The sequence below is a fragment of the Chiloscyllium plagiosum genome, chromosome 2, assembly GCF_004010195.1.
Source record: "Chiloscyllium plagiosum isolate BGI_BamShark_2017 chromosome 2, ASM401019v2, whole genome shotgun sequence".
Lineage (NCBI taxonomy): Eukaryota > Metazoa > Chordata > Chondrichthyes > Orectolobiformes > Hemiscylliidae > Chiloscyllium > Chiloscyllium plagiosum.
In genome coordinates, this window is record NC_057711.1 from 101,797,575 (window position 1) to 101,818,835 (window position 21,261).

A 21,261-nucleotide genomic window follows, 5' to 3' on the forward strand; every position below is an offset into this window, starting at 1 on the left:
CTTTGATTGTGATAAGATAAACAATAATAGCATCATGAGAGCGGTCACAGCCAGTTCTAGCTAATGCTAATGAGTGGTTAGAGGAGGACAGTGTGCTGATCATGTCAAAGACTGTACAGCAGATTAGGAAGGACTAGGAGGATCTTTATAACAGTCACTTGCAATATCATTTGTAATTCTGATTTTGAAAAAACGTCTGCAGGGCTATGGCTGAGGTTGACTCCTAAGTGGAGGAAGTCAAAAATGGAATTACTGAGAAAGGTGGATTTTTGGAAGGGGTGGGGATTGATAAGACTTTCAAAGACTTTGTAGAGGAAAGAGAGTTTGAAAACAGGACTGGCGTTTGAAACAGTTGCTATTTGAGGGGAAAGGTAGTAATGTAGATTTGAAGGAGAAGAGGCCAGTAGCTGAGGAGCAGAGCTATTAGCAATATTGACTATTCTAGTTTCCCAAGAAAAAAAGTTACGAGCTCTGGGGTTCTGGGGGAGTAGCTTTGAGGAAGCGGGAAGTGGGTCTCCTGAACACAATGAGCTCAAAGGAGAAAAACTGGAGAAAGATAGAAGTTAGAGGCTGGAGACAAGGAAAATCTTAAGAAAATCTTCACTCGGTGAGCAAGGGGAAGAGGAGTGAAAATGACATACTTAGCTGGTTAGATGATCTCAGCCTTAATGTCAAAGGCCTGAGGCATAGCGACTTTAGGCCTTAGGATTGGCAGGATCATAAATAGAAATTCACGCAGGAGGTGTAGTTGACCTTGCATTGCTTTCCAAAGGTGCTGACTCATTACAGTTCAATATGCAATATAGGATTAATGTTACATCACCCAGGTTAATCATTGCCTTTCTTCAATGATCCTCGACAGTGGATAGCAGTCAGAGCTATTTGTAATGCAGGGAATGTTATATTCTCAACCCAAATCCAAAACGTTCTAAAGACTGTATAACGTAATAAAATGATTCTGATCAGTGACCAAACTGTACTTTGGGCAGTTTTTATTTACAACAGATACACTCTAATTTTGTTTAATTAGAAAGGAACATGATGATTTAGCACAATCATAATCTTATGTACATAATATAGATAACAGGAGCCTAATCTAATGATAAGTTCACATTAGTTATATCACACCAAATAGAATTGATAATACTTCAACAAGAAGTATGGAAAGAAATAAAACTGCTGTCTTAATTTTCAGCCAAAGATTACCTACTCAACTACTCTCAGCAATGACCATTAGGCACCCAGAAAATACAAGCTGTGCGAGGGTAATTATGACGTAAATCATTAAATCAACAAGCATGTATTGGGGAAAAAAAAGTTTTTTAGATTCATTAAGTTAAAAGATACCCCACAGATCTCAACATCCTCTGGTAAATTTAGCTAATTCCTTGAAATGACTTCCTGGACTCTTGGTCTCAAGTGCCTTTGGGGGGAAAAAGCATCAGTCCCTACCCACCCTGACTGGAGTTGCGTATGTGTTTGGACACGAGTGATTTGGCTTAAACTGTCAGAATACCTACCACCACTCACTGTCCTGACTCATTTGTGAATCATGTGCTGCTTGGGCAAGCTGTCAGAATTTCTCAGCCTGCATGGAAGAGAATTGCAAGAGAATATCAATACCTCGGTGAGGGAAGAGAAGAAATATGGCAAAGAGGGCAGCTCAGTGGTTAGTATTGCTGCCTCAAAGCGCCAGGGCCCACCATTGATTTCACCCTTGGGCACCTGTCAGTGTGAAGTTTGCGAGGGTTTCTTCTGGGTGCTCTGGTTTCCGCTAACAGTCCAAGGGTCTGGGGTTTAGGTGGATTGGTGCTACTAAATTGCCCATAGTGTCCAGGGGTATGCAGGCTACGTCAGTTAGCCATGGGATATGCAAAATTGCAGGGGTATGGAAGGTGTAGGTCTGGATAGAATGCTACTTCGAGGATCGGTATGGACTCGATAGGCCTGCTTCCACACTGTAGGATTTCTATCATAGAAAATGTAGTAGGAAAGAGGCTTTTTCTTCCCGTGTGCCCAGAGGAACACAAAAGTCAAGACTGTCTTGAAAAGACAGACTGAGATTTTATTCTGCCAGTGAGGTCTGCAGATGCTGGAGATTAAAGTCGAGAGTGTGGTACTGGAAAAGCACAGCAGGTCAGGCAGTATCAGAGGAACAGGAGACTCGACGATTCCAGCAAAAGCCCTTCACCAGGAATGCCATTCTATACTTGTTCCTGATGAAGGGCTTTTGCCCGAAACGTCGATATTCCTGCACCTTGGATGCTGCCTGACCTGCTGTACCTTCCCAGCACCACACTCTTGATTGAGATTTTATTTTTCATCGTCAGGAGTTCAGCAGAGCTGTAGTAGTACCAACTCTTCCCAATTTCCTGTTAATTAGTAGATAAATTGCCAATTCAGCATTTTCTTCTGTAGCACTGGTATCTTTCAGTTATTGATGACATGCCCTCTGTATAGATTATTGCACTTTTTAAGTGTTATCTAATCTTTTTGCTTGCTTAAACAGTGTATAAAAAACAAATTTAGAATTCCTATTTCTTGTAGGGATTTTATTGTATACCTGTGTGTTTGTTTGGCTTATCTCTATAAAACCATGACTTTGTGAAATGTTGGATGTCTTAAAGAACTATTAAACTGTGATTTAATCATTTCACTTGAAATATATTTTGGTTCCCTCTGACATTTGCAAAATTTTGCAGGTCCTAGGGAGTGTTGCTGAACAAAGAGACCTTGGAGTGCAGGTTCATAGCTCCTTGAAAGTGGAGTTGCAGTGGATAGGATATTTGGTATGCTTTCCTTTATTGGTCAGAGTATTGAGTGCAGGAGTTGGGAGGTCATGTTGCGGCTGTACAGGACATTGGTTAGGCCACTGTTGGAATATTGCATGCCATTCTGGTCTCCTTCCTATCGGAAAGATGTTGTGAAATTTGAAAGGGTTCAGAAAAGATTTACAAGGATGTTGCCAGGGTTGGAGGATTTGGGGAAGAGGCTGAACAAGCTGGAGCTGTTTTCTCTGGAGCGTCGGAGGCTGAGGGATGACCTTATAGAGGTTGAACAAAATCATGAGGGGCATGGATAGGGTAAATAGGCAAAGTCTTTTTCCTCGGGTGGGGGAGTCAAGAACTAGAGGTTGAGAGGGGAAAGATATAAAAGAGACCTATGGGACAACTTTTTCACTCAGAAGGTGGTACGTATATGGAATGAGCTGCCAAAGGAAATGGTGGAGGCTGGTATAATTGCAACATTTAAGAGGCATTTGGATGGGTATATGAATAGGAAGGATTTGGAGGGACCTGCCGAGTGCTGGCAGGTGGGACTAGATTGGGTTGGGATATCTGGTCGGCATGGACGGGTTGGACCGAAGGGTCTGTTTCCATGCTGTACGTCTCTGACTCAATAATGCCAGTTAAATAACTTTGGTGGTTGAATCAAACCTATGACCACTTCCACTTCAAAGGAAAAGGGTAGCGGATACGTGGGGCCACCAACTCCTACAAGTTGGCCTTAAATCATCCCACATCCACACTTGGATATATCACCATTCTTTCACTGTTGCTGGATCAACACCCTGGAATTTTTTCCCAAACAGTATTGTGGGTCCACCTAGAGCAAATGGACTGCAGCAGTTCAAGAAAGCAGCACACCACCATCGTCTTCAGATGGGCAATAACTACTGGCCCAGCCAACAACACCCACATGCCACGACTGAATTTACAAAAAAACTATCCTGACAAAGGAGGGATAGCAATAACAAATCGTGTACTCAATAATGTCACTCAGCAAAATTATTCACTGCAGTTCAAACCCATATTTAGTCTTGTTTTGGAGGTGCCAGAAGGCTTCGTTGGTGTCCTGATGCTTTGTATTTGATAATGTGTAAGTTTCTCATCTGCATTATCTGTTCCTTCCCAATTTCCCCTTTTAGAAGGTAATTGCAGATTAGAAACACTTCCATGATCACTGCAAAGTGACTTTGAGTTTAGGACTGGGGATTTGGGGTCATGCAAAAACAATGGGGCTTGAATTGTTCTCAGGAATACCTATGTGCCTCTCTGTAATCATTCTGTCACATGTTCTCATACCCATTTGAAAACACTCATTCCTTTTTCTAAACTGGTGAGCTTTGAACTTCTTTCAACACTGCAGAGGTGGTCATTGTTGTTCTGAACATTTAGTCTTAGCCTTTTCCCTTCCATATGCTGTACCCTCTTCAAACATTAAGGAGAAAGTGAGGGCTGCAGATGCTGGAACCTATGCCTATGCTTATGCCCGAAACGTTGATTCTCCTGTTCCTTGGATGCTGCCTGACCTGCTGCACTTTTCCAGCAACACATTTTCACCCCTTCAAACGTTAATCAGGTTACTGGCAGGAATACTGTCTTAAGGTTTGGCAGTATTTAAACTAGTTGACACTGGATTTTCTGGTGCAAGAAACTTCCAGCAGTTGCTGATCTGATGTACATTAATATTTGTTGGTCTAGGGATATTGTTATCACAAAATAATTCTTTCATTCTGCCCAATCAGGCCCGATATGCATAAACTTAAAAAGTAGAAGATGTTCTCAAGAAAGCAGTATCTCATTTATAGATGACATAAAAGAGATATTTATAAAATAGCAACAACTTAGTGTTCATACATCTTGTTTAGTATTACTCATGTGCTTTTACTTTGATTTCTTGTACAGTGGCGCACAAGGCGAATATGCTGGATTAGCAGCAATTAAGGCTTATTTAAGTTCAAAAGGAGAGAACCAGAGAACTGTAAGTAACTTAAAGGATAATGCTTGTATTCCTTTTCTAACTAACAGGACTATTCAGTAGTTAATTGATATTTGGAAGTGAATGATTTGGTGGGAGACGGTGATATAGTGGTAATGTCACTGAACAAATAATCTAAAGGCCCAGTTAATGCTGTGTCTGGATTCAAGCCCATCACAGCATTTGAATTCATTTAATAGCTCTGGCAAGAAACTGAGCTCTGTGCCAGTGAACCTGAAAACCACCATCATCTTTTAGGGAACAAAGTCACCCATCATTACCCAGTCTGGCCATGTGACTAAACCCATCCCAATGTGGTTGACTCTTAACTCCCCTCTATTTAAAGATAATTAGGGATGGGAACGAATGCTAGTCTTACCAACGACACCAACGTCCCATCAAAGAGGAAAAAAGGAAAAAAATTGAAAGAGGGAATAGATTGCTTTTCTAGGGACTCTTTATTTTTAGGATGATGATACAACCGAGAACATATTGTTGCTGGCAGAAGAATGTCCTGTAAATGTGTTAATATTAACATTGTTAACATCAGTATAACACTGTCCACATAACAGCTTTGACTGTTCTGTGTAAAAGTTTTAGCTTCTTGATTTAACTTATTTTTAAAAAGGCCAGAGAAACATAAAAGCAAGAGTTAGTCACTCATCGAGTCTGCTCTACCATTCAATAAGATCTGGTTGATCTTAGTTTGACTTTTCTGTCTATAATTGCATTCTCCTAGGTGTCATAAACTTTGACAGGTGACCAAGAGGTGTCAAGTTGAAGTTACTCCTCACGCACCAAGACGTTGTGATGAGAATAGCTTGATATTTGTTGGATGGGATCACGTCAGACTCATAGAAACAACCCCTTCCATGCTGAACATAATCCCAAACTAAACTATTCCCACTTGCTTACTCCTGGCCCATATCACTCCAAAGCTTTCCGATTCATGTACTTATCCAAATGTCTTTTAAATGGTATAATTGTACCTGTATCCACCATTTTCTCAGGAAGTTCATTTCACACATGAACCACATGCAGAAAAATATATTTGCTTCTTAACGTCTTTTTAAAATCAGTCCTGTCACATTAAAAATCTTGAAATCTCCTTCCGAGGGAAAAGACAACTACCATTAACTCTAACTATACCCCTCATTATTTTATAAACTTATATAAGGTCCTTTGTCAACCTCCTACGCTCCAGCGTATCCAGCGTTTCTTTATAACTCAATTCTTGGCAACATCCTGGGAAATCTCTTTTGAACCCTCTCAAGCTTAATACCATCCTTCCTATAACTAGCCGACCAGAACTGGGCACAGTATTCCAGTGGAGGCCTGACCAATGTCATGTACAATCTCAACATGAATTCTGAACTCCTACATTCAAAGGTTTGAGCAATGAAGGCAAGGCATGTGAAACGCCTTTTGAACCATCCTTCAAAAGTGATGCAAACTTCAAAGCATTATGTACCTGCACCCGTAAATCCCTCTGTTCTACAACACCATCCAAGGTCCTACCATTAAGCCCTACCCTTGTTTGTTGTACCAAAATGCAATACCTCACGTTTATCAAGATTGAACTCCATCTGTCATTTTTCAACTCATTAACCCATTTGATCAAGATCCCTTCATAATCTTAGAAAACCTTCTTCACTGTCTACTTTACCCCCAGTTTCGATGTCATCTGCAACATTACTAGCCATGCCTTCTCTATTCTCATCCAAATCATTTATATAAATGACAAACCAAAAAGGACCCAGAACTGATCCCCTCCAGTCTGAAAAGTGATTTTCCCCCTCCATCACCACTCTGTCTCCTGCCGTTAAAGCAATTTTGTATCCAATTGACAAGCTCACCCTGAATCCCATGTGGACTGACTTTACAAATTAGTCTACCATGCAGAACCTTGTCGAAGGCTTTATTGAAGTTCAAGTAAGCAACATCTACTGCTCTGCGCTCATCAATCTTTTTGGTAACTTACTTAAAAAACTCAATCAAGTTTGTGAGACATGATTTTCCTCGCACAAAACCATGCTGAGAATACCTAATCAATTTTTGCCTCTCTAAATGTCCATAAATCCTACCTTTCATAATCACCTCCAACAATTTACCAACAACTGATGTCAGACTCGCAGGTTTATAGTTCCTCGTTTTCACTCTACAACCTTTCTTAAACAAAGGTACAACATTAGCCGCCCTCCAGTCATCAGGCACCACACTCATAGTTAGAGGTGATGCAAAAATTTCTGCAAGGGGGAAGAGAAAGAGAGAGAATTCACTGTTTATTAAAAAGTTCCAGTAGGGAATGGGAAAGGCTTGCATATAAAGAAAACCATTGCATTCACAAATGTGTTCATTTATATTTTCCACGTAAGTGTTTTTTCAGCGAATAATGGAATACATTTTGGGTCTACATTTTTTTTCCTGTTCACTTGTCAGATTTTGTATTCATAATATGCGCATGGAATTCCTTCCAGGCTTAGATTGGTCTTAAGAATTTGTCCATCCTGATTTTACTGTTGAGATATTTGTTTGCTCATGTAATGATTTATTTTACACATGTTGACATTAAATGAACTGCTAGGAGAAAGTGAGGACTGCAGATGCTGGAGATCAGAGCTGAAAATGTGTTGTTGGAAAAGCGCAGCAGGTCAGGCAGCATCCAAGGAGCAGGAGAATCGATGTTTCGGACATGAGCCCTTCTGCGCTTTTCCAGCAACACATTTTCAGATTAAATGAACTGCATTGAATGGACTGCAAAAATAAAGCAGTTAAGTTGGTTTTCAGAGATGGAAATTTTTTTTGGCAAGGTGCCATTTAAAACAGAAGTGAGGTTGACTCAGGATCATTTGGGCTCATGGCTGATATTTACCGAAACAGCAATGAAATTGTGATAATCAGACACGATGCTACATTCTGGAATTAACTAATTTGGGTTCCCATTCCTACTTATATTCTATCAGAAAATTAGAAAGCAGAATTTAGTTTAATTGTAGTAGCCCATAGTCTAACAGCCTGCGGATCTTCATTGATAAAGGGGTTCCTTACTTTGGAAACAAAAACAGAAATTACTGGAAAAGCTCAACAGGTCAGTCAGCAACCATGAAGAGAAATCAGTCTGCATTTCAGATCCAGTGACCCTTCCTCAAAACTGGTTCCTTAGCTCAGTTAGCTAGAGATGGCTTTGAAAGACGGGTAGCAGCGGCCTGGCTACAATTCCTCTTCCGGCTGACTTAAACTCGGACTTACACTTTGTTCTGTGCTTAATGCCAAGCGGTGCCCCACAAGCCACTTAACCAATTATCTTCTAATGGAGAGAAATGCCTACAATCTCTCGTGGATAATGGCTAATTACCTACCTGCCTTCGTGCACAAGAAAAGTTTCACGGGCAATTTGCAAAATTTAGTGTGCCCAGAGTATATTAAGTTTCTGAATTTGGTAAAAGAAGGATGGATATTTACCTTTGATTTACTATTTTGTTCCTGATTCTACAGTGCTATAAAAGATTACCCTTCTGAAGATCTCTATTGTTAAGACTATAATGTTGCATCTGTTCATATATTGCCCATCAAAGTGTTTTCCTGCTCAGAATTATTGTGGTCTAATGTAGGTTAAATGTAGGGTTGGGGTTCTTGTGATCGATTGTGTATAATGCTCCCAATGTTGACAACAGTGAAAGAGAAGACAGCATAAATTAGGAATTAGAAATTAATGAAAGTTTTAGTTCGAAAAAACAGAAGGTACAGGAGGAACAAATATTTTTTTAAAAATTGTGGTTTGAGGTTGTAGGACAGAATGGGGCCAATTAGACTGTTTGGATATTTGATGGTATTTTCAGCCCTTAGATCTTCTGACCTCAGGAACACTGCCTATTTCCACTTCTCTAACATGGTTCAACTCCATTACTGCCTTTGTGGGTCTGTTGCTGAGACCTTGTGTGGGTTACCTCAAGCCTCAGATCTTTGCTGACCTCCCATATTCTACCTTCCTAAACATGAGGCCATTTCAAAACTCTGCTGTCTCTGTCCTTACTGGCACTAAGTCTTGGTCGTTTATCTGTGCTCAGTGATCTGCACCATCCCCTGTTTAAGCAATTCTCAATTTTAAAATTTTCATTGTTTCTTTCAAATGCCCCCTTGCACTCCCCCTCCCTTTCTCTGTCTTCTCCCCAGCCACATAATTCTCGGTTATTAATCTAATCTAATTCTGGTCACTTGAGCATCTATGATATTAATTGCTGCATTATTGGTGACCAACTGTCTAGCCCCTATGTTCTGTGTTGCTGAGGAATTCTCTCTTTGTTCTTCGACGTTGCGCCTGAAAACCTGCCCACAAGTATTTTGTAATCTGTTCTAGAATCTCGTTATGTGGCTCGGTGCCATACTTTTGCTAGATACGAGCATTTCATATGAACAGTATACACAAACACAAGTGTTGTCTTAGAAAGCTTGCAGCGACAAGTTTTGATTTTCTAACTTTGCGGTTGTAGGCAAATATACTTAGTTACATCAGAGACTGTTTGAGAAAAATGGTTATTTGTATTGATTTAGTGGAGATATGGTGATAGAAAAAGATTGAGGAATAAGTGACACGTTGTTTGTTGCATTCTGTTCAGGATTTTGTGATGTTTGAATTCCTTCTTCCGATTTTAGGGTCTTTCACAAATTTGTAAAGCATGAAGAGAGTTATCATGCAAACATAAACAAACATATCATCCAGGAACAGGAGTAGACCTACTCTGCCATTTAATAAGACTATAGTTGATCTGATTATAATCTCAGCTCTACGTTCCCCACAAATATGAAAGTTCTTCATTCCCTTGATAATCAAGAATTTATCGACCACTGCCTTAAAAATATTAAAAGATTCTGTTTCCCTGCCTTTGGAGAAGAGAGTTCCAAACATTCTTCACCCTCTGGGGGAAGATAAAATTCTCCTCATCTCTGTATGAAATTGGTAACCACTTATTTTTAAACAGTCACCCCTTGTTCTGAATTCTCCCAATAGAAAGGGATGCCCTCTCCATGCCTAGTCAAGCCCCTTCAGGAGCCGACCATTTATAGAAGTGAATGTGTTCGTCTAAATAGATGGGAATTATGTCATGCAAGACAGCTGGAACAGCAAAGGATGCGATGGTTCCATTTAGGATCATAATAGAGTCAATAACAGAAACACTGGTACAAAGGTGTCCTCATAGCACAGCTAGAAACCCACCTGACTTCTGAGTATGTGTGACACTATATTGCTTCCAGTTAAGGAGAGCAGGGAAGACGTATGTTGTGAGGAGGTGAGCAATTAAACAAGGATATCCAGTGTAAACGTAAGAGAATGACATCATGTGCAGTTGTTGATTGAACCTCTAAATACGCCGTCCTATGTATTTACCTCAAACGTTCAATACTGTTAGCATGGATTGGTTGGACCAAAGAGTCTATTTCCATGCTGTGACTCCATGACTCTGACTCTGACACCACATTCAGTGGGCTGATTTGAGCAGTATATAGAGAAAATAAGCTTCCACTGCCATTTGGGTCAAGAGTTGCAATAGCATTGGAATGTGAACTCTGTTACTCTGTCTGTAGATGCCTGACCTGCTGAGTTTCTCCAGCACGTTCTGCTTTCAGTTCTTGCTCCACTCGTAGTAGCTCAGTTGTGCCTGCCCTGAGGGTTTCAACTGGAATTCCCTCTCTTCTCTCCATGAAAACAGCCCTTCGAATTTACCGGACTTGAATTATCAGTGCAGTATAATATAATATAGACTACAGCCTAAATCAGGCCTTTTGTGATATTGTGATTGTTTCTGTTCTTAGCTATGCCACTAACAAGAGGTAACAAATGTGAATTTCTGTTCTGATTTTCCATCTCAACATTTATAGGAGAGTGGGGTGGTGTATATGCTCCTCACTCTTTGTTTTATTTTCCTGTGTCTGTGCAGCTTTTTTTGTTGTTGTTAATGTAGACCAGCAGGAGGACCCTTTAGAAAGGAAGCCCCAGCCTCCATCATCTTGAACTAGCCTTTGGTAAAATAACAAAGTACTGAGGATTTTGCAAAGACCTTCCACAAAATCTAGTCTCTACAAAACTCACCAAGGCTCTCCTGACAGCACCTTCTAACCTGTGACCACTACTACATCTAGAAGGACAAGGGTAGCTGTATCATGAGAACACTGCCACTTAGAGATTTCCCTCCAAGCCATTCACTATCCTGACTTGGAAATATGTCATTGTTCCATCATTGTTACTGGGTCAAAATACTGGAACTCCTCAGCAACATTTTGGGTATCCCTACAATTCAAAGACTGCAACAGTTCAAGAAGGGAGTTCACTACCACCTCCCCAGGAACAATTGGGAATGAGCAATAAATGATATGATGACAGAACAGAAGCTCAAGCTGTTTGGCCCATTGAGTCTGCTTCACCATTCAATGAGATTATGGCTGAAATGAGCATAAGAGGTACAGTTGGTAAGTTTGCAGATGACGCCAAAATTGGAGGTGTAGTGGACAGCGAAGAGGATTACCTCAGATTACAACAGGATCTGGACCAGATGGGCCAATGGGCTGAGAAGTGGCAGATGGAGTTTAATTCACATAAATGCGAGGTGCTGCATTTTGGGTAAGCAAATCTTAACAGGACTTATACACTTAATGGTAAGGTCCTAGGGAGTGTTTCTGAACAAAGAGACCTTGGAGTGCAGGTTCATAGCTCAGGTTTGAGGATTTGAGCTATAGGGAGAGGCTGAACAGGCTGAGGCTGTTTTCCCTGGAGCGTCAGAGGCTGAGGGATGACCTTATAGTGGTTTACAAAATTGAGGGGTATGGATAGGATAAATAGACAAAGTCTTTTCCCTGGGGTCGGAGAGTCCAGAAATAGAGGGCATAGGTTTAGGGTGAGAGGGGAAAGATATATAAGACACCTAAGGGGCAACGTTTTCATGCGGAGGATGGTACGTGTATGGAATGAGCTGCCAGAGGATGCGGTGGAGGCTGGTACAATTGCACCATTTAAGAGGCGTTTGCATGGGTATATGAATAGGAAGGGTTTGGAGGGATATGAGCCAGGTGCTGGCAGGTGGGACTAGATTGGGTTGGGATATCTGGTCGGCATGGACAGGTTGGACCGAAGGGTCTGTTTCTATGCTGTACATCTCTATGACTATGACTCGATGACTATGATCATCTTCAACTTGACTTTCTTGCCTTTTACCAAGCTAGTGAACTTCACCCACATCACATGCATGAACTTTAGAAACCTATTTGATATTTTTTATCATACCTGTTGAACCAGGTGTGTTCCAGACTACTTGGACACATTTATCTATAAGGGTTTGGTGGAAAATCCATACTTGCCACCTGTTCTTGTTAAAGGCATGCTTCCCCCTGGTGGCGTTAAGGAGTATTGACTGTACCCTATATTTGAGTTCAGGGTTATCGGATAAAGAAACATTGGTTGGAAATTCTCTAAGTTGTTGTACATCTATGAACAGACAGAAGGCATTGGCAAGGATTATAGTTACATGAAAGAATGAATGTGAAACTTAATTTAGATTAACTTAATTTTTAATGTAAAAATAAGTTAACTTATTTTGGCTTTTAATATTGATCTTCTCTGGATAGCATATTCGTTCACTTTGTTTAGCGTGAACAATTAAAATGTAATTGCATGGGAATTTGCCCCTTACTTCTGTCTCTCTTTATGCCTGTCCCTCAATAAGTTCCTTGAATTTTGCATTAAGCTGTTGCCGGGGTGTATCCTGCACTTGTCATTCTAAACAAGTGCTTCCCTTTCAGGCATTTGACTCAATTTCATTAAATTAATTAAATTAATACGTACTTCTCTTGACATTTTTGATTGTTATTATGCTTAGTTAGCCATTGCTTATTATTCTTTCCCTTTTATTTTTGTTTATTATCTGTCTTCCCTACTGGAAATGTAACTATTTAAACAGTTAAACTAAGGTGAAGTCCCAATAGGTCATTATGTAGCTGACCACATTACATTAATTTGTGGGGTGATACCCCTAGAAGGTGCATGTGCCTGGTTGAAGGATGGATATGTATGAGAAGTCATGTAGGATCCATTAAATTTGTGTAAGGTCTTGCAGCAAGTTGTTTTGTTGCATTTCAGGTGCAGGGTATCTCTAGGGTAATCTCAATTTGCCTGACTGCTCAAAGGTGTGCCTCTTGTATTTGTTCCCAGGCCGTGCCAGTAGAGCAGGGTCTGGCTGTCACCTCCTGCCAGGCAAAGTGTTCTGTTATTGTTGGTGAGGGTGCCCTGCAATAACCCGTCAGATATAGAACAGTGTCAGAAAGTTTCTCGGGTTTTGTTTCACATTTCAGTGTTGAGCTTCCTTTCAATTGGTATTGCTGCTCTCTGCTCTGCCTAGTAATATTCCTTGTCACTGCCAAGGTTCTGAAATGTGAGCTTCCATAAGATTCACAGAGCGCTTGCTCTTAGATGACTGTCCAAAATGGAGCAGATGACATAATGTGATTTCTGAGATTCTTTCCCTTCTCCTTTCCCACACCCTCCAAAATGAGCCTGCAATCTGACTCAACTATAAATAGTAATGACCGTGAGCTGGCCCTGCCTGCTCTGTAAGGTTAGGTAGTTTTTCTTACAACAACTAAATAAACAAGCCTAACCATATATCCCCCCACAAAATCAGCCTTCAGCTTTAATGACAACAAAGCAGATTGAGAAAAGGTACCGTATCAAGGGGATTCTTTCAATCCTCTACACTGCAAAAATATTCAAGGAATAAAACAACAGTGAAAAAGACAAGGAATTATTCTCTAATAACTTTTTATGCAGGGCTTGTCCTGGATGTTCTCTTTTTTTAAATTATTGTTTAGAAATTTTCATAGCATTTGAAGTTTTTAAAGTTGGATTATGCAGAGGAATCTGCTATAGTAACCATTGCCAAACAGTACTTGCGTCGACATTGTGACAAAACAAACATTAGATATTTACCTCTGACAATACCATAACACACACATTTCTGTGCACCAGGAGTATTTAGCCACACAACAGAATGTACAAGCATGCTGAAGTAGGAACATATAGCAATCATACTTCCTTCCTCAAAATACTTGTAAATAAAACAAAGTGTAAAACAAAACCGTACCAGAGCAGAAGTATTCTTCTTTAGGGTGATTTGTTTTTAAAAGACTGCCATTTTTGAATCAGAATAATTGGTTACTGGTGTCATTCATGGGCACACAGCAAATTAATATCCAGTGAAACCTGGATCAGATATTGACTGGGAAGTGCCTACATCTGGAACATATCAGCAATCGCAGAGGATTGTCAATTATAAGTCAAGGGTGTGGTGATTATAACACAATCCAAAAGATGTGCATGTCAGGTGAATTGGCCATGCTAAATTGCCCGTAGTGTTAGGTACCTACATCTGGAACATATCAGCAATCGCAGAGGATTGTCAATTATAAGTCAAGGGTGTGGTGATTATAACACTATCACTTTGCATCACATAGTGAATAGGGGATAGTTTTCAGTACGAAACTAGCCTTCTCCCAAGCTTGACATCATCCAAGAAAAAGCAGCCCACTTGATTGGCACCACATCGAAAAACATTCATTCCCTCCACCACTGATGCTTAGTAGAAGTAGTGTGTACTATTTACAAGATACACTGCAGAAGTTCACAAAAGATCCTTCGACAACACTTTCCAAACCCATGACCACTTCCATCTACAAGGACAAGTGTAGCGGATTCATGGGAACACCACAACCTGCAAGTTCCCCTCCAAGCCACTCACCTTCCTGACTTAGAAATATATCACTGTTTCTTCATGGTCAAGATCACGCAGCTCACCACCACCTTTGCAAGGGCACCTCGGGATGGGCAGTAAACACTCATCAGCCAGTGATACCCATGTCTCTCAACTGAATAAAAATCCATTCAAAGATAAGTATAATTCTGCAATTTAGCTGATAAAATATTCCAACTTGTGTGGTATTAAATCACTCTTTGAAATTTGTGTGGTACGTTGAATGATAAATACATCACTTAAAATGGGTGCAACTTCTTCGAAGCTATTAACTAAATGGTAATGTTTCATTTTTCTATTAGTCAGGTTTTACGAGTGCTGCTGCCCACATGGTGACTACCATCACCCCTTGGGCCAAGAGGTTAATACCAGCAGTGGATGGTTTGAGGCCCTCAATTGGCAGCAGGGCAAGAAGGCTGCCCACAGGCCTTGATGTCATTGGTGTTAATTGGGGTGAAGCAGTCGGGTCACCAACCATCACCTCCCATCTGCTTAAATGCCCCCCTCCACCGATAGGTGTGTCACAGGACAGGTTGCGAGACTCTGCCCAATCCTTTCCATTAACGTGCTGTGTACAGTTGTTTTGCGCTGAAATCCTGAGGTTTGAGTGCGTCCTAGAGTTTCTTCTGATGCCTCTGAAATTCTAATTGCTCTTTCTTAATATTGTAATGTGACCCAATGACATCTGACTTGCACGCACAACAATCTGCCAATGCTGGCGAGTCTCATGTTTGTAAAGCTATTTCACAAATCAGAGGATACTGTGCTGAGTCGATAATAAACATTTTGATGTTGACCTTCTGATTTCGTCCTCTGTCCAGGTCTGTCTGATCCCAAGATCAGCTCATGGCACTAATCCAGCCAGTGCACAAATGGCAGGCATGAAAATCCAACCAGTTGAAGTGGACAAGAATGGAAGCATAGATGTTGCACATTTAAAAGCTATGGTACGTAGTTTTCGGAAAGTTATGCACCCACAAAATTGACTTAATAAAGACTGTATTGAACATGGCAGGAAATATAAGTACTATTATTCTGCGACTTAAACAGTCCTTAATGTATTTTATCGATCTTAATGTTACAAGTGTTTTCACAGGCACATTGATCAGTAATTAATGTCCATTTCACCACATTGTTGCCTGTGCATTGGTATTTTGATGGGCATGTTCTCCACCTCAGCTGCATTTGCAGGTTGTGGCAGCGCCAGTCCTTTCTGTCCCTTCTTCTGCAGAGCTGCTATCTTAAACTGATGCCGAGCTACAGATGTTTGATGCCTGCTAATGTTCAACGAGGCAAAGGTTTTTTTTTGAAAAGTATCTGTTGGTGTATAAGTAATCCATTTGGATGGATGTGATTTAATTTTGTACCGGTTCCTGCATTTCTGAATCCTCGCACTTTATATCTGGGGACATTGAGCAAGAATGGAATGCATTGGCCAAGTCTTGCATTGCTGATGCTGGGTAGGATCCTCTAAAGTTAGTAGTTGTAAGGGATAGGGGTGAGAGATGTATACAGACTAACACATTGCAGAGAGCCACAGCCTGAATCAGGGTATTTGGACTGCTTTGTGCACATTAAGGTCATCTAAGGACACTGCTGTTGAGCTGTTTGTACTTCAGGGATGCTGCTAGTGGAAGTCTTGCCATCAGGGGCATAAATGGTAAGTGTGCTGATGAGTTGAAGGATGGAGCATAATGGTTGGGATGTGGTGAGGGAAGGTGGCAGTGTGCAGTTTGTAAACAATAGGAAACCAGATCTATAAAGTGCAAACTTTTATACTGGCACTTTGCCATATTTTCTGACCAGTAGGTAACTCCATACTGCTAGGAGAAAGTGAGGACTGCAGATGTTGGAGATCAGAGTCGAAGGTGTGGTACTGGAAAAGCGCAGAGGGTTAGATAGCATCCGAGGAGCTGGAGAATCGATGTTTCAGCAAAATGTTAATTCTCCTGCTCCTCGGATGTTGCCTGACCTGCTGTGTTTTTCCAGCACCACACTTTCAACCCCATACTGCTGTTGCAATTATGTCCATATATGATGATAGATGAGTAAAATATCTGTTCTGTCTAAAGAGTCTATTTAATAAGGAAAGCGATGACTTAATAAATGTTGAACTCATGATACTGCAAACTGTCAAAATCAATAAAATATATTCCTTAAATCAGGGCTAAGTTACTGACCTCACATCATTGCACAAATTGGTGTATTTCGGTTTACATTGCGTTATATAAAAAGTAAACACAGATTGAATTTCGCTTCAGTACTTGTTATGTAACAACTTATTTATACTTAAAGATGACTGCCAGCAGTACCTCTAAAGTTAGGAGCAAGTTACAGATGCAAATATGATGACCTTCAGGAGACAGCCATGCAGGGGCCAATGTGCTTCTCTTTTACCTCTTCCCCCTCCCCCCTCCACACACACACACACACACACACACACGTGTACACACACACTTCTTGAGGGTTTCCCAAGGACAAAAGGCTCTTTTTTTTTCTCTCTAACTCATTTATCAGGTAATGCAGCCATTTCTAACAGTACACTCTGTAATTATATGGACATCTCAGGTATTTGGACTGTCACAGAAACAGAATTAGAATAATTCATTAGTACTTTCAATAATCATTATCATTCATTAAACTTAAAGCCACAAAATCCAAGGAAGGTAGTAAATTCTCAGACACTGCAATATTTATAACCATATAAGACGACAAATGTAGGTTAGCAACAAAGTTTTTTTTTCCAAAATACCCTGACAATATACTCCTGCAAACAAAAGATCGTCACCCCATAAACATTTATCGTCACACTGATGGGGTCACAGCTAATCACCTATGCACAAAGTTGGAAGGTCTCAACCAGGTATACCCCTTTCCACAACATCTCAGGTCTCAATCTCATTTAAATTTAACAGTTGACAATATTCATTACAATAACATCCCCTACATTTTTGCCTCAAATGCAGCCTTAAGCTAGAGACTCGGCTTTTCTTTTCAAACAGTTCATTATATCAATAGTTTCAAACTTTTCTGCCTCTGAGTTGAGTATTTCTTTTCTGACAGGTTTAAAGTTATTCCTGTGCAGTCTCCCTTCCCTTCCTCACCTTGGAGCCTACGCCATCCTCAGTTTCTTTCATGCTACCTCCTTCCCCCATACCACCTGCCTTAAAGTTTCCTTCTCCCCTCCCTATCCCTTTGTATCTTCCTTTGTCTGCAAACTGTCTTTCAGACTCCTTTTCCCCAAACACTCTTACAACCTCCTCTTTCCCCCATGGGAGTGTATGAACCGGCCCATGATTGGAAGGGCAGCACCTCACCTATTCTATCCATTCCACTAATGAGTAGACAATGTTTCTCTGATGGGTCAGCCCCCATCTCACTCCATCTCCATAACTGATCTATCCTGGGTGCTTTAGGGAGTACATTCACCCCCCCAGCCCATTCATTTTGAGCCCTGTAGGCACCCGACATAAACAGCGTGCACTGCCATCTCAACTGAAAGCATTGTCAGAGGCAGCAATGGCCAAAATATGTGATGATTGACAAATCTAATCTTTTGCACAAGTGCACATTCTAGTGATCTGCTAGAAAGCACAGGTTAAAGTAAAGTCCAATGTTGTTAGTAGAATTATGTAGGTTTCTACAGTTGCAGGAGTTGTGCCTATTGATGGAAAGATGCTTGATGAAGCAATTCTTTAAAATTCTCTTTTGACTGCAGAGACAACTCTGTGATGTTAATGAGGTACTGCAGACACACACACACGGTGGTTAGGAACATTAGATCTCAATTTAATGAAATATTCCAGGTTACGAAGTTAAATGGCTATTGCCAGCACCACTTTCAGTCACAGCCTGAACAAGAGAACCTGGTGTAGGTGGCTCAGTGGTCAGCACTGCTGCCTCACAGCTTTAGGGACTTGGGTTCAATTCCAGGTGCAGACAACTGTTTGTGTAGAATTTGCATATTCTCCCCGTGTCTGCGTGGGTTTCCTCCAGCTACTGTACTTTCCTCCCACATGTGGGTGTGCAGGTTAGATGGATTGCCAATGCTAAATTGTTGAGGGATGTGCAGGCTGTGTAGGTTAGCAAGGGGAGTTCCAGGGATAGGATGGGGGGATGGGCATGGTTGGATGCTCTTCGGATGAGCAATGTGGAGTCAATGGGCCAAATGGCCTGCTTCCGTACTACAAAGATTCTATACAGAAATATTTCCTATATGAGTCAGTTTTGTACACTGCACACTGAGCTCATTGTACCCATCAAAGATACCTTTCAGCTTTCACCTGCACACTAATTGACGTTTACACTCTTCCAAACTAACTTGAATATCAGGTTGTATCCTGTCCATCTCAAATGCCACTGCAACTCACGAGGTTTGTTATGTGTTCTGGGAAAAATAGAGCGCTGGCAAGTTCCCACCTACATCCTCCCCACATTCTGACATTCATGCATGTGCTGAGGAGGTGTCTTTGCAAACACGATTATCTTGAAATTGCAGTGAATTCTGATACAGTATTCTATCTTTTCAAATGTGGCAATAAGCAGGCTGTCCTTTTGTGGTTTTGGAAATGAACTGCACTCTACAAATATGTAACAATGATGGATCTCTTGTTGAGAGTTGTCAAACTTGTTTGAAGAACTGTCAAATGAGAAACAGACCATTCTTCCTAAAGGAAAACCTCGCCCTATAAGATCTGGAAGAATAGCCTTGAATGAAGATGATAAAACCTGAAACTGGGATCAAATCCAGATGCCTAGTGCTGTGAGGCAACAGTGCTAACCACTGAGCCACTGTGTTGCCCTTATACAAGGCATTGCGCATGCAGTATGATGACTCAAAAGATGAACTTTGTTTCTCTCTCGTCAGATGCTGCGAAACTTGTTCAATTTCTCTTTTTATTTCTGATTTTCAACATCCTCATTACTTTTGCTTTTATGTTTGAAATCTTGTTCACTGAAATTATACTCATTTCCCGAACTCTGGAAGTGCCAAATTGTAACAATCTGAGAGAAAGTGATATGTGAATTCTCAGTGACCTATTGAAAGAATCTCACAGCAGTACTTCAGGTTTAAGATTTTTACTATTTTAAAAAAAACACTAAAACCAATATCAACTTTATATTACTTAGCCACCTAAACTACAGAAGAGATTTTTTTTTAACACAACGGAAAATCCTAAACTGCATTTGTATTTTACATGGATAGTCTGTAGCCTTAAGTTTAAAGTCCCGCACCTTCCTGCGTTAAGAATATCTGTTATCCCCACCTTGTCAAGGTGAACCTTGCACTGTCATAGAGAAATACAACACGGAAACAGACCCTTCAGTCCAACTCATCCCCGCCAACCAGACATCCCAATCTGAACTAGTTTCGATTGCTAGTATTTGGCCCATGTCCCTCTAAACTCTTTCTATTCAGATATCCATCCAAATGCTTTTTAAATGTTGTAAATATATCTGCCTCCACCATTTCTTCTGGTAGCTCATTCCATGCACGTACCACCCTCTGCATGAAAAGAATTACTCCATAGGTCCCATTTAAATCTTTCCCCCCCTCACCTTAAACCTGTGTCATCCAGGTTTGGACTCCCCCACCCCACGAAAAAGCCTTGGCTGACCACCCAATTCATGCCCCTCACGATTGTATAAACCTCTATAAGGTCACCCTCAGCCTTTGACATTCCAGGGAAAATAGCCCTGGCCTACTCAGCCTCACTCTGTAGCTCAAATTCTCCAGCCCTTGCAGCATTCTTGTAATTCTTTTCTGAACCCTCTCAAGTTTGCCAATTTTTTCCTTTAGAAGGACAACCAGAATTGTACTAATTTTCTAAAGGTGGCTTCAACAATGTCCTGTACAGTGCAACATGACATCCCAACTCTTACACTCAGTGTTGTGACCAATGAAGGGAAGCATGCCAGACACCCTCTTCACCACCCTGTCTCTACCTGCCATTCCATTTTCAAGGAACTATGCACCTGCATGCCTCGGTCTCTTTGTTCAGCAACACTCCCCAGACTCTATCATTAACGGTATAAGTCCTGCCCTGGTTACCTTACCAAAATGCAAAACTTTCTCTTACTAAAACTCCATCTGTCACTCCTCAGCCCATTGGCCCTTCACTGTCTGCCGCACCAACTATTTTGATGTCATCTGCAAATTTACCAACCATGTGTCCTATGTTCACATCCAAAATCATTTCTATAAATGACAAAAAGCAGTGGATCCAGCACCAATCCTTGTGGCACATTGCTTCTTTTAAACCATGTTCCCTTCACTCAACCCTTTCAGCATAATCAGACTCCACATTATGAGGCTCTATCTGGTGATTCCCTGACCTTTAACTTTTCACAAACCTTCTTTCCTCAAATGTGGGTTTCACCTTACCCAGCTCTCGGTTGGGTGATTAATAATATAGAAGCAGTCATTTTCTTCTGCTTGGCATAACAACACCTCTCGGGGGGCACTCTTTCCCACCTTCTTTGGCTGACTGACTCAAATGTGAATTGGCAGCAGTAAAGCCGGTCTACTATTTTTTTTTTCTGCTCCAGACATTGAGTTTCAGTTCAGGCTGCTGTCTCAATAATCAAGAGATTACATGGGATTTGCTTTTGGCAGAATTTGTCCAGTTTCAAACCAGTCCCTCTGTTTCAGAAAAATCTGTTTTACCTTCAATTGAAAGAGGCAAGTTGAACTGTAAACCTGTAA

The 21,261-nt window shown here is 40.9% G+C and overlaps 1 protein-coding gene across 4 annotated transcripts in view; it reads left to right on the top strand.

Moving 5' to 3' along the window:
• The window catches only part of gldc (glycine dehydrogenase (decarboxylating)), a 172,803-nt gene that overhangs the window by 94,294 nt on the left and 57,248 nt on the right, over positions 1 to 21,261 (top strand). For all 4 annotated transcript variants that reach the window (XR_006315277.1, XR_006315278.1, XM_043715133.1 and 1 more), the window contains 2 exons: positions 4,689 to 4,764; positions 15,377 to 15,502. Coding sequence is in view for 2 of the 4 variants with exons in the window: in XM_043715133.1 (XP_043571068.1) it covers positions 4,689 to 4,764; positions 15,377 to 15,502 (202 nt within the window). In the remaining 2 variants the exon portion in view is untranslated. The remainder of the gene's footprint in view (positions 1 to 4,688; positions 4,765 to 15,376; positions 15,503 to 21,261) is intronic.